The sequence below is a fragment of the Mesocricetus auratus genome, unplaced genomic scaffold, assembly GCF_017639785.1.
Source record: "Mesocricetus auratus isolate SY011 unplaced genomic scaffold, BCM_Maur_2.0 Super-Scaffold_100010, whole genome shotgun sequence".
In the NCBI taxonomy this organism is placed as follows: domain Eukaryota; kingdom Metazoa; phylum Chordata; class Mammalia; order Rodentia; family Cricetidae; genus Mesocricetus; species Mesocricetus auratus.
Window position 1 is genome coordinate 6,094,305 of NW_024429194.1, and position 12,279 is coordinate 6,106,583.

The 12,279-nt window shown below is 52.2% G+C and overlaps 1 protein-coding gene across 4 annotated transcripts in view; it reads left to right on the plus strand.

The window, feature by feature from the left end:
- Mtcl1 (microtubule crosslinking factor 1) overlaps positions 1-12,279 on the plus strand; it is a 111,084-nt gene that overhangs the window by 66,761 nt on the left and 32,044 nt on the right. For 2 of the 4 annotated variants that reach the window (XM_013122401.3, XM_040752908.1), the window contains exons 5-7: positions 369-1,676; positions 2,761-2,916; positions 11,472-11,594. In XM_013122401.3, coding sequence (XP_012977855.2) covers positions 369-1,676; positions 2,761-2,916; positions 11,472-11,594 — 1,587 coding nt within the window. The remainder of the gene's footprint in view (positions 1-368; positions 1,677-2,760; positions 2,917-11,471; positions 11,595-12,279) is intronic. The other 2 variants (XM_040752911.1, XM_040752910.1) reach the window with 1 other exon arrangement.

A 12,279-nucleotide genomic window follows, 5' to 3' on the forward strand; every position in this document is an offset into this window, starting at 1 on the left:
CACCATGTCACCAACACATTTGACTTCCTCCTTCTTCATATATAACTTGCGTGATGGTTTCTGTGAGCATGGTTTCCCCCCAAACTAACTGCTCAGTTTCCTGACAAAGCAGTAAGCTATGGGTCTTTCCAGGGCCCCATCTGCAAAGGGTGGTCAGTCTGGGGCTCACTGCTGCTTTGTCACGGCTCTCCTCTATCCAAAAGCCAACCGCAACAACCGGAAGAGTGGTGTGCATGTGCGCGTGTGTGTGCATGCACACACGTGTGTGCATGCGCGTTGGGGGCAAGATGCCACACACATGTGTACATGCGTGTCAGGGGGGCGAGGTGTGAGGGGGTCATAAACACACACACATTCTCGCCTGGCAGGACGACAGCGCGGATCTGAAGTGTCAGCTTCAGTTTGCCAAAGAGGAGGCCTCCCTGATGCGCAAAAAGATGGCCAAGCTGGGGCGGGAGAAGGACGGGCTGGAGCAGGAGGTGCAGAAGTACCGGTCCCTCTATGGTGATGTGGACAGCCCCCTCCCAACAGGGGAGGCAGGTGGGCCCCCCAGCACCAGGGAGGCGGAGCTCAAGCTGCGGCTGAAGCTGGTGGAGGAGGAGGCCAACATCTTGGGCCGGAAGATCGTGGAGTTGGAGGTGGAAAACCGTGGCCTCAAGGCAGAGATGGAGGACATGCGGGCCCAGCACGAGCGAGAGGGAGGGGCGGGCAGGGACCATGTGCCAAGCATTCCTACCTCACCCTTCGGGGACTCGCTGGAGTCCTCTACGGAGCTCCGCCGGCACCTACAGTTTGTGGAGGAAGAAGCTGAGCTGCTCAGGAGGTCCATATCCGAGATCGAAGACCACAACCGGCGGTTGACCCACGAGCTGAGCAAGTTCAAGTTTGAGCCTCACCAGGAGTCCTTAGGGTGGCTCGGGGACGGTGTGCCTAAGGGTCCCGGGGCCGGCGTTCCCCTGCAGGAGGAGCTCAAGGCTGCCAGGCTACAGATCGATGAGCTGAGCGGGAAGGTGCTGAAGCTTCAGTACGAGAACCGGCTGCTGCTGTCCAACGTCCAGCGGTGCGACCTTGCCGCACACCTGGGCCTGCGGGCCCCGAGCCCCCGCGACAGCGACGCCGAGAGCGACACGGGCAAGAAGGAGAGCGATGGGGAGGAGGGCCGCCTGCCCCAGCCAAAGCGGGAAGGCCCTGTTGGTGGGGAGAGCGACTCGGAGGACGTATGCGAGAAGACGTCAGGGTTTGGGAGCGGAAAGCCTTCAGAGGCCAGTGAGCCGTGCCCCGCAGAACTCCTGAGGGTCCGGGAGGACACCGAGTACCTGGCGACCATAAAGCAGGAGGCCCAGCGGCTTGAGCGGACGGTGGAGCGCCTCATCACCGACACAGATGGGTTCATCCGTGATTCAGGCCCACGGGGCAGTGGGTCAGCTTCCCCCGGTGTCCCAGGTGACGGTGAGGGCGGCCAGGACGAGCCCCGCTTGCTGGAGACCATCAACGTGAAGATGCGGGCTTTCAGGAAGGAGCTACAAGCCTTCCTGGAGCAGATGACCCGGATTGTGGACGGTCTGTCGCCCCTGTCCCACCTCACAGAGTCGTCCAGCTTCCTCTCCACTGTGACTTCTGTGTCCCGGGACTCCCCCATCGGGACCCTGGGGAAGGAGCTGGGCCCAGACTTGCAGGTAAGGGGGCTCCCGGCTCCGCCTCCCTGCTCCGTCTCGTCCTTCCTCCTGCTCGCTGGCCTTGCTGCTCTGGCGCTCACACTGCTCACCGTTGCTTGGTTTTAATTTCAGACCTGCATTGTACTAAAGCCTCGGCGTCAAACAAATCCTCTCTCTTGGTTGGTTTCATTTTTTTTCTTTCTTTCTTTTAATTTTGTTTTATGAGTTCCTTTTTATTTCCTTGTTCCTTCCCCCGTCCTCCTCTTTTAATGGCAAGCCACTATTATTGGGCCTCCAGTGACAAGGCTAAGCCCAGTGGAGGCGCTAGGGACCGATGCAGCCTTCCGTTGCAGCCACCCTGACGAAGAAGCTGTGAGGAGTTTAAGACAAAGTAAAGTGCAACTCCCGTCACAGTCAGGACACTTAGACTGTCTTAGACTCAGTAACAGACGCTTCCCAGCTCCCTCTGGGTTTTACCCCCCAGAGGGACGAGTGCAGTTCTGAGAAGCCTCAGGCATCCCAGGCCCACCTACTCCCTCTGGAAGATAAGCCGGGATGGGGGAGAGGAGCCGGTCCTGAGAAGGCTGGTTTTGATGGAAAGTTCTGCTGGCCCTCGCTCCCGCCGCCCTCCCTCCGCTGCCCAGGGTGAGGGCCAAGGGGAGCAGCCGCGCAAGGACCGCTCTCCCAGGCTTCGCCCCGGGTGCATGGCCCAGCTGCCGCCCGGGACTGTGGCTTTGGCTGCTCAGCAAGTAAGGAAGGCAGAGCCTCTTCCCTGTGTCCTTCATGGGTAGTGCTCCTGTGTCCCCCATGCCTGTGTCCCCATAGCACGTGTCTCATAACCAGCGTTACGCGTAACCCGCCCCCTCCTCCCCGCTTTCCATGTTAGCGTACCCTATCGTTCGTCCGTGTTCCTTTTGGTTTTGTTCTCTTACGCGTTTTTTATGTTGACTGTTTTTGTCCATGCTCTACACTGTCTGGTAGTTTCTCCCCCCCCCCCCCCCACCATTGTCTACCCACTTTTGTTTTTACCCTCCACTCCTTACCCCCCCCTTGTCTCTGGTTTAAAAATTCAAAGCAAAATAAAACCCCTTCATGTGCTTAACAGTCCAAACTGAGGGACCAGCTGGAGTGGCAGCTCGGCCAGGATCGAGGGGACGAGAGAGAGGGCCTGCGCCTCCGAGCCACGCAGGAGCTGCACCGGCGTGCCGACGGGGATCCCGGGAGCCAGGGGCTGGGAGGCCAGAGCTGTTTCAACCTAGAGGTAAGTTCCCTGCCCGGCTCACTGCTCGTCTCCTGGCCTTCCATCACCCCAACCCCCACTGTGTGGCTCATCGTGAAGTTTCCTACCCGTGGCACGGCCCCGAGGGAATGTTATAGGAGGATGTGGAACCCAGTCGAGCCTTCGAGGGTCAACGTCTTTGCAATAACCAGGGAGTGTGTGTAGTTGCGTGTGGGTGACTTGCAAACTCTCCTGATGAATTATGGTTAGCTGCAGCACGCCCCTCAATATACCTGGGGGTGTGATAAGACATACCTCACTGATAGGTGAACATTGGGTGGCTTCCTGTCCCAGCGCAGAGAAAGCAGGGGTCAAACCAGGCAGGGTCTTTCCTGGTGTGGAGGAAGCTGCTTAGGGTTCCCCCCCACCCCCGTCAGTTGCACCTTGCTTGTACCGTGTGAGCTGCGCTCATGGTGTCTGGGAACACTCTTCCAACCTGTGAGCAGGGTCCCAGATGTACTTTCCATCCGCAGCTTCCTCAGCCCTCTCCATTGCCATGGTAACCTGATAGGCAGCGTCAAAGCTACCTGCACGGTTCCTGTGCTGTTGAAAAGTGGACCGTGCTTCCATATGGGAGCGGGGTTCTGAGTCGCCAGTAACTCCCAGTACGGGAGGGCCGGGGAGGGTGTCAGAGTGAGGTTGGAAGTCTAGAGCAGCAGGCTTCCCACTGGGAAAGAACCGGAACTTCTGAGGCACTGAAGATTCTGTATGTCTTCCCCTCTGCGAAGCCGTGACCGCTCAGCCCTGAGGTCTGGGAGCAGCTCCCACGTGGCAGGGCTGAGAGAGAGGTTCAGGTGGTAACAGCTGAGAGCGAGCTCACCGGGTGGGGAAGTGTGCCTGTGAAGGTTGGAGAAGGCACCCCACAGCTGCAGTGGCACTGTGTAACGAGGTAGGAGCTGCTTATGCCGCCACCAGAGATGGTCACAGCAGGAGAGACCACACATCTCTGGTTTGGGGATCTGTTTTCCCCAACATACACGCACCATGTGAGACAATGCATCCCATCTTTGCTCTGTGCACATATGCACACACACATACATATACTCACATACATACTCACACATACACACGAGAGAATGTGTCATATCTTTACCCTTGTACATGCATACACACACTCCCCACATACATACTCACATACACACACACATACACGTGAGAGAATGCACTCCGTCTTTACCCTTGTACATGCATACACACACACCCACATACATACTCACATACATATGTGTACACACACATGAACATACTCACATACACACATGTGTACACACGCATACCCACATATACACACACATGTGTACACACACATACTCACATACACACATGTGTACACACGCATACCCACATATACACAATGTGTACACACATACTCACATACACACATGTGTACACACGCATACACACATATACACAATGTGTACACACATACTCACATACACACATGTGTACACATGCATACACACATATACACACATGTGTACTCACATACACACATGTGTACACACGCATACCCACATATACACACATGTGTACACACAAAATCACATATACGCACACATGTACACACACATACATACTCACATACACACATGTACACATACATACTCACATACGCAGACGTGTACACACACATACACATACACATACTCACATATACGCACACTTGAGAGAATACATCATGCCTTTACCCTGTGGCTGGGCACATGGAGGCATGTGTATCACCTTAAAAAGCGTAGAAATCAAGAAGTTTTAAGAGGCATCCTCGGCACTCCCACCGTCCCTTGTGAACCTCAGATGCCAGGTCACCTGAGAAGGTGGTACCCAGGTTTATGCCGTGAGGAATTGCGTCTGGACTCCCGGGGGTGTGACAGGAAAAGCCCAGGAGCTGAGCATATATTGGTGCTAACTTACCAGATGCAAGCAGAGTCACCATACACCTGTGGAGAGAGCCGTCAGGTGCAAAGAGCAGCAGAGTCCCCGGCCTGCCAGGCGGGGCAGCCAGTGTGAGCATCGAGTCCCCGGCCTGCCAGGTGGGGCAGCCAGTGTGAGCGTCTGTCCCTTTAGCTTTTGCTTCCCTGGTACAGTCACCTGGAACTTTCACAAGAGTCCCTTTGGTAGCCCATGCGGCACACAGGGTTTCCGTCTGAGGAGGTTGGAGGTTGCATGGGTGGGCGCAAATGCACCCTTTTCAAATGGCTCTTGGGTGACTCATCGCCAAGACAGACAGCTCAGGAAGACACTTTCCCCAGCTTCAGTAAATGCTGCATCCATTCCTGTCAGGGACATTTTGAGCTCTGGGGCTCCAGCCTGGATGTCCATTACTAGCTTCGTCTCCTGAACAGAACTCTTTCTCACCCCCCACCCCCACTCCGTCTATGAAGTGGGTCACAGATCTGCCCTCCTCCTGTGGTTGTATGCGGTGAGTCTTGAAGCTGTGAGTGGGGATTGCCTCCCCAGCTACCACATGCTGTGGAGAGCGTGAGGGAGGGCTAAGAACAAGGGGCAGAGTGTCCCAGGAGCTTGGTCGCCTCCCAGTCCTTGGGTGAAAACCATAGTTCGTTAGCACATGGTAGTGGTTTCTTCCTGTGGCCTCTGCTGCTTGAGAACTGTGGCCTCCACCTCAGGAGGCTGGCTGTTCTAGCATGCCGTTCGATGGCCAGCTGTCTATCACAGCATCACCGTTCTGTGGGCATGCGCCCAGGTCCCTTCAATTGCACATGCATTAAAGGGGGGTTACCTTTAGAAAACTGGAGAGGGCCCAGTGACGGGAGCGTCACTTCCTAGAAGTTATTCACAGAGGCTTTGTCTCACATGGAAAAGAAGGGTCAAGCATGTAAATACATCCGCTTTTAAGATGCAGTCAACTGTTCAGGAGCCCTTGGTCCTGCTGTACTTTTTCCTTTTGTCAGAACAGTCCTCCCTTGTAGGGCTCCAGTCAGGGAGGCGCGGTGTGTCACTCCCATCGCCTTGCTGGTAACAGTATGACATTATGCCAGAGGACCGTACAAGAGGCAATTCCAAGGAGCAAGAAAAGCCTCCCAGTGAAGACACCCTTAAATTCCCTGTGGGCCAGGCCTGTCATGGTGGCGGCATGGAGCGCCTAGACCTGACCATAGAGCTGCCCTGCATCGAAGACTAACATGGATTCCTGAGTCACTGGAGGGGGCGGGGTGAAGAAAACATGGGCGCATCTCTTGTTGTGCTGGGCTTGATGAACCCAGGGCCTCATGCATGCCAAGCAACTACTGTACCATGAAACCACACCCCAGCCCCAGTGTAGACAGTGATCCAGAGTGAGGCCTGGCATGCCGCTGGGGTGTGCCCTGATGGCAGTTGTCTCTGTCCCCTCTTGCACTGTCCTTTAAATATCTACAGAGTCTGTCCTCGAGCCAACTCGACCCTTGTGTAAAGCTCCTTGAGCAATCTGTCCTTGGTTCTTGGATGGAAGGGGGGGGGGCGGGGCGGTGGGCAATGACCCTGGCATCAAAAAACGTCTTTCAGGATTTAGGTGGAAGTGCTTTTAAAAGGATAGGCTTGCTGGGCATTGGTGGCACACGCCTTTAATCCCAGCACTTGGGAGGCAGAGGCAGGAGGATCTCTGTGAGTTCGAGACCAGCCTGGTCTACCAAGCAAGTTCCAGGACAGCTTCCAAACCAATACAGAGAAACCCTGTCTCGAAAAAACAAAACAAACAAACAAACAAACAAAAAGGCTAGGCTTTTCCAGCCCCGTTTGTGAGGTTTTGGACTTCTAAGTGCTGTTGTGAGGGGGAGGACGAGTTGCTGCTTTGGAAGATCTGGCTTTGTTGTTGTTTTTTTGTTTGTTTGTTTGTTTATGTCTCTGCTTTTGGCCAGGTTCAGGCTATGGTCACTGCTAGTCACACTAGCGGCAGCGTTGCTAACAGCAAGGAAGAAGAGGCAAGTCCACCCTTAGCAGATGGCAAGCAGGTGAAATGTGGACACCCTGCCATTCAGACGCCACGCGTCACCAAGTCTAGGAAGGGAAAGGTGTGCCAGCGTCCCCTAAGGTAGAAGTCAGAACCCACTCACACCTGCTAACTCACCGGCGCAAATGCATAGGAATTAGCAGCCAGAAAACTTATGGACAACCAATAGACGTAGAAGAATCAACATTCCTGCTGCCTATCCACCCCAGTATGGGCTGTCAGTAGGCTCCCAGAGTGCCCTGGTTCCCTGACTTTGCCCCCATTAACTGTGCCAAGAGATTGGCTTTCGTTAAGAGCAACCATCGTATAGGACACTTGGTATGGAATGTGCAAGGCTCCTTAAAAATAGTCCTGAGAGAAGCGGCCAAGCACGGACACTGGTCGGGTTTCACACGTCAATGAAACCAAGCTGGTGCCAGAGGGTTGAGTTTCTGTGTGGGATCTCAAAGGGCTGTTCTCTCACGCTCCTCCTCTTTATCCCTAAACCACTGAAGCACACGGCATCTGTGCCGCCCCCCTCCCCATCTCAGCTGTGACATACCAGCCCCAGGGAGACTACGTGGGGCTTGTGCCAAGTATTCATGTGTGAACCTCATCTACTGAGTTTCAAAGGAATGGTGGGAAAAGTGGCCAGGACAAAAATGGAATTGACCAGAAATGAAGTCATGGTCCTAGTGTGACTGTAGGGTTCTACTGTATAAGTGATTGCTGGGGGGTGGCGGAGGGGTCACGGCGAAACAGCATTCTCCTCTTGCTTATTGCGATAGTGACGTCATCTTCTTAAGCCTTACAAGCTGCTTTGTCTGGACCTGGTCGAAAAGTTAGCAGCGTGGATGAGAGGAGAGGGGTACCGGGGTGGGGGTGGGGTGGGTTTCAGAATGCTGACAGGGGAGGGAGGGTCTGATGCCAAGGATGGTGTCTCTGCAGCTTCAAAACAAGTATGTCTAGTGTTTAAACAGACTAACTTAATAGAAAAACCATGGCAAGATCACTTACTCTTATGATAAAATAGGTAAGTGGGCAAAGGATGGTTTTTAAACTCAGACCTTGGGGATTTGGTGATAAAGTTCTTACTTTTTCTACAGGAAATTTGTGTTGTGTGCAAATGTTCCCTAAATGTATGTGATTGTTTGCAGTTGTGTGGCAATAGACTCATTCTAGAAGGACTTTTTGACACAGTGTGTCTGTATTTTGTTCTTTGTAACATTGGAGTAACCACAAGTGTCCTAGTGTCTCGCTGCCAAAAGAGATAGCCCATGTAAAGAAAACTTTAAAGAGTAGGATTCTAAGTGCACACGGTCTCCACAGCCAGCACCGGCCATGCATAATAAATCCGTTGCCCCAGGTGAATACCCTCAGATGGCGTCAAGGAATCTCTGTGCCCCCCTGCTCAAGTGTGGCTCAGATAGAAATGCCTGCTGTTGAGGAATGAGGCTTATCTCCTGATAATTACTTTAGATATTTATTAATATTAAAACTGAGGTAATGTAAGATTGAGCATACCTGAACTTAAACCCAAAGTGCTACAAAGTCTGAAACTTTTGTATATCTGAAGAACTCTATAAATAGGAAATTCCATACCATGCAGCACCACACACACAATTATTAAAAGTACTGTATAAACTTACCTTCAGACTGTTTGCTTAAGGTGTGTATAAAACTCAAATGAATTTTGCACTTAGTCTTAGGAGCCGTTCCCAAGGTATCTTATCATATGTTTTTCTTAACAGTGAACCTGACTAGAATGCCTGCTTTGTGTCTTAGTAATACAACACTTTGGCTAGTATCTAAGACGCCAAAACCTAGAGGGCGTTCACATTTCAAACCCATAATGTGTGACTGGAAAGTAAAGTTGGCAGTCAGCACCTGGGCCCCCTGAAACAGCCCTGTAGAAACCACCTCAGCTGCAGAGCTCTCCCTGCTGTGCCCCTGGTGCTGTGGGAGGGGCCCACAACAGTAAGCACCCAATCATACTGTATAAAACATAAAGCATGCCAGGGCTGGGGAGGTGCCTCAGCAGCTAACAGCACTTGCTGCTCTCCCAGAGGGCCTGGGTTTGGTGCCCAGCCACCCACACTGGGCAGCTCTCGATCAAGTATAATGCTGCTTCCAGAGGAACTGACACACCCTCTTCTGGCCTCTGCAGGCACCTTGATACACAGGTACACATAAATGCACACAGGCACGTACATAAGTAAATATATCAATTAACAAAAAATATGTATCTATAACATCCATTTGAAGAGTGAATCTCCAGGTGTCTTCTAGAGTTGGAACTCACCCCAGAGTGGACAGAGAGCAGCATCCAGCCTTGAGACATGTGGCCTTGGATGGTCCTTGCCAGTGGTGATGACTATTGGCTTCAGTAGCTCCAAGGGAACAGAAGGCAGGGGTGCTGGGCCAACCCTTGTCGGGAAGCAATGTCAAATGAGCAGGAAAAAAATATGCCTACGGGTTGGTAGGCAGAAGTGAGACAACAGGAACCTGCCCACGGGCTCAGGCTGCGGGGTTGAGGGGAAAAGGACCTGGAGCTGATGTTACCCAGGACCAAGATTTGAACTTATACTACCGGTTTGTTCTAAGAACCCTCAGGGGTTATGTCTAAAACGATGCCTTTTGGCAAGCACAGCATCAACGTATAACCACGCAACCAAGACATATGCAAGACCACTAAATAAATGCCCTCTGAAGATGAGCTCACAGTGCAGAACTTCAAACACAGTTTAAAAAAACACATCTACCAGATAGAGTAGGGAAATAGCCCTACAGCCTCATACGTGCAAACAATGCTGACTAATCAAAAATGACACGGAAGCGTTGGGAAGGCGAGCGAGTGGGAGGGAACAAAAGAGGACAGGTGGCAAATGTGAGCCAACGCCAATACAGGCGCGAATGGAACAGGCAAAGAATTTTTATTTATAAAAGTGCCTCGCTTGAAGATTAATGCATTAAAAAAATGGAAGCGTACTGAGTAAGTGAACAGTGGGATCCGACTGAGACCCTCAGATCATAAACGGGATTATGAAAGGGGCCACGAGCAGTACGTGTGCTCCAGACAGGCGTAAGGAAAGAGTGGGTACACTGTGCTACACAAGTCGGCACATATTTCATAAGAAATGAAGCCACTAGAGCTGAAGTTAGTCATCGTGATAACCTCAGCGAGGAACTCGCTGTGTGAGCCCGGAAAAATGGCTTCACACTGCCTCTGCCTCCCGAGGGTTGGGATTAAAGGCAGGTGCTGCCTCCCCAGTGCGTTTCAATCTTTTGGAACTGCAGAGTGTACTGCGAAGTTGTCAGACCCCCCCCCCAGTTATCTAGCCTTCTCTGCCTTGGCGCTTGCCTATTTGAGTCCTGTGTTTTCTGTCCTAGGGGTGTGGTCCTCGCCCAATGACAAGCCAAGTTAACACCAACATCTAGAACAGTTTTCTTAGTGAGATGTAGAAATTAATTAAAGGCGGGCAAAAGGAGCCAGTGAGGTAGCATGTCTTTAGTACAATAGTCAACTCGAGGTCCTAGTTTTTAAAACCACCTACTCAGCCAGGTGTGGTGGCACATGACTTCGAGAGGCAGAAGCAGGAGGATCTCTGTGAATTCAAGGACAGCCTGGAATACAGAGAGTTCAAGGACAGCCTGGGCTACGTAGAGAGACCCTGTATGTTTCATAAAATTGCCTGCCTTTTAGTAGCATAAATGTAGTGGGAAACCATTTTTGCTTACATTTCAATGGTGCCTCAGATTTTAATAAAAAGTTCCTTCAAAAATAATGAATTACCTCTCATGGCCATTGGTCATAAAGTGTGAGCTTTATCAATAAGAATAGTGGTACAGATCCCCTGGTCTATCCCTAGGATGGAGCATGGTATTAATAGATCTGGGTGGTCCCTGGACGTGGTGTGACACCGAGAAGCTTAAGAGCAGGTGTCTGTCCTGGAAAGAGCCACACCTACTCAGAGTGACCATGGCCATGCCGTGGGATTAAAGGCATCTTTGGTGGGGTGCGAAAATCGCCAATATGCAAACATATGGCCAGATTAGTTGCACCCCCTTAGAAAGGCCCCCGTTGGCTCAGGGAAGAGAATCTCGGCAGCTGACTGTGTAATGGTGGCCATGTTGAACTGAGATGTTGTCACCAGGGTCCTTGAATGTTATAACCCACCTGGAAGCCACTGTGGTAGCAGAGAGCCTTCTGGTACACCCTGGCCTTTTTTTTTTTTTTTTTTTTTTTTCTTGCATGGTTCATGATTGCGATTTCCCACTTAGCTGCGTCAATCTCCTACGTAGAAAAGGTACAGGGCAGTTCAAATAGCCAGGGGCCCAGAGCAGCAGGGCGGGGCCCAGAGCAGCAGGGCGGGGCCCAGAGCAGCAGGGCGGGGCCCAGAGCAGCAGGGCGGGGCCCAGAGCAGCAGGGCGGGGCCCAGAGCAGCAGGGCTTCCCCGGGAGAAGCCCTGGGGAGGCTGCGTGGTCACCCCACTGCTGTGGCCACTGTGCTGTGTTCCCCGTGTGTGTCACCTTGTGCAGATGTGTGTCCTCCGTCATCACCTGAGGCAGAGCTCTCACTTCCACTAAACCCTTCCTTTATCCTGCCAATCAGCTCAGGGGCTCCCCCGTTTTACCTGAGCAGAGGGTGTCGGTAGAAGAGCTACAGGGTCAGCTCGCGCAAGCGGCCAGACTGCATCGAGAGGAGACAGAGACATACACAAACAAGATCCGTAAGGTAAATATTCCATGGGGGCTCCAGCATGCCTTCTTGGAGGACTGCAGAGCCCCTCAGGAGCACCGCCATGGTGCCTTTTAAAACGATGCCGTCTGTTGCGTGCAGGTGCCAAGGCACACAGGCGCCTAGACGGGTCACTCTGTTGAGAGACTCCCTTTTGGACGCATCAGGAAAACCGTCCACCTTCCCACTCTGCAGCCCAATTTCTCAGTCATCTTCTCTCTCCTCATCCTCAGAGGGGCCACGATAGAGCATTCCAGAGATGCCTGAAACCGCAGAGAGTACTGAGCCTCTCATAGGCTGTATATCCCTGTATTGTTTAACTTGCAAAGCGTGCACAGTAGGGATGAACAGCAATAACTAAACCATTATAACAATATCCTGCGGTAGACACTTAAGGTGGATAAATTAGCTATTTGGGGGATTTCCTATGTAACATTCTGGACTGTGATTGGCCCACAGATGACAAACCACAGAAAGCAAAACCTTGGATAGGGAGAAATGTAGTTTCGGGAAAATCTTCAGGTCTGGTTGAACTTTCCCAGTAAACTAACATGAAACAGGGCTTCACCTGTGGTCAGGCAGTGCTTCTGTCCCTGTGAAGGGACTTGTCCGATAGAAACATCGACTCACCCCAAAGTGTCGTCTTAAAAAAAAAAGCCTGCCACTAATTGAGCTATGGCCT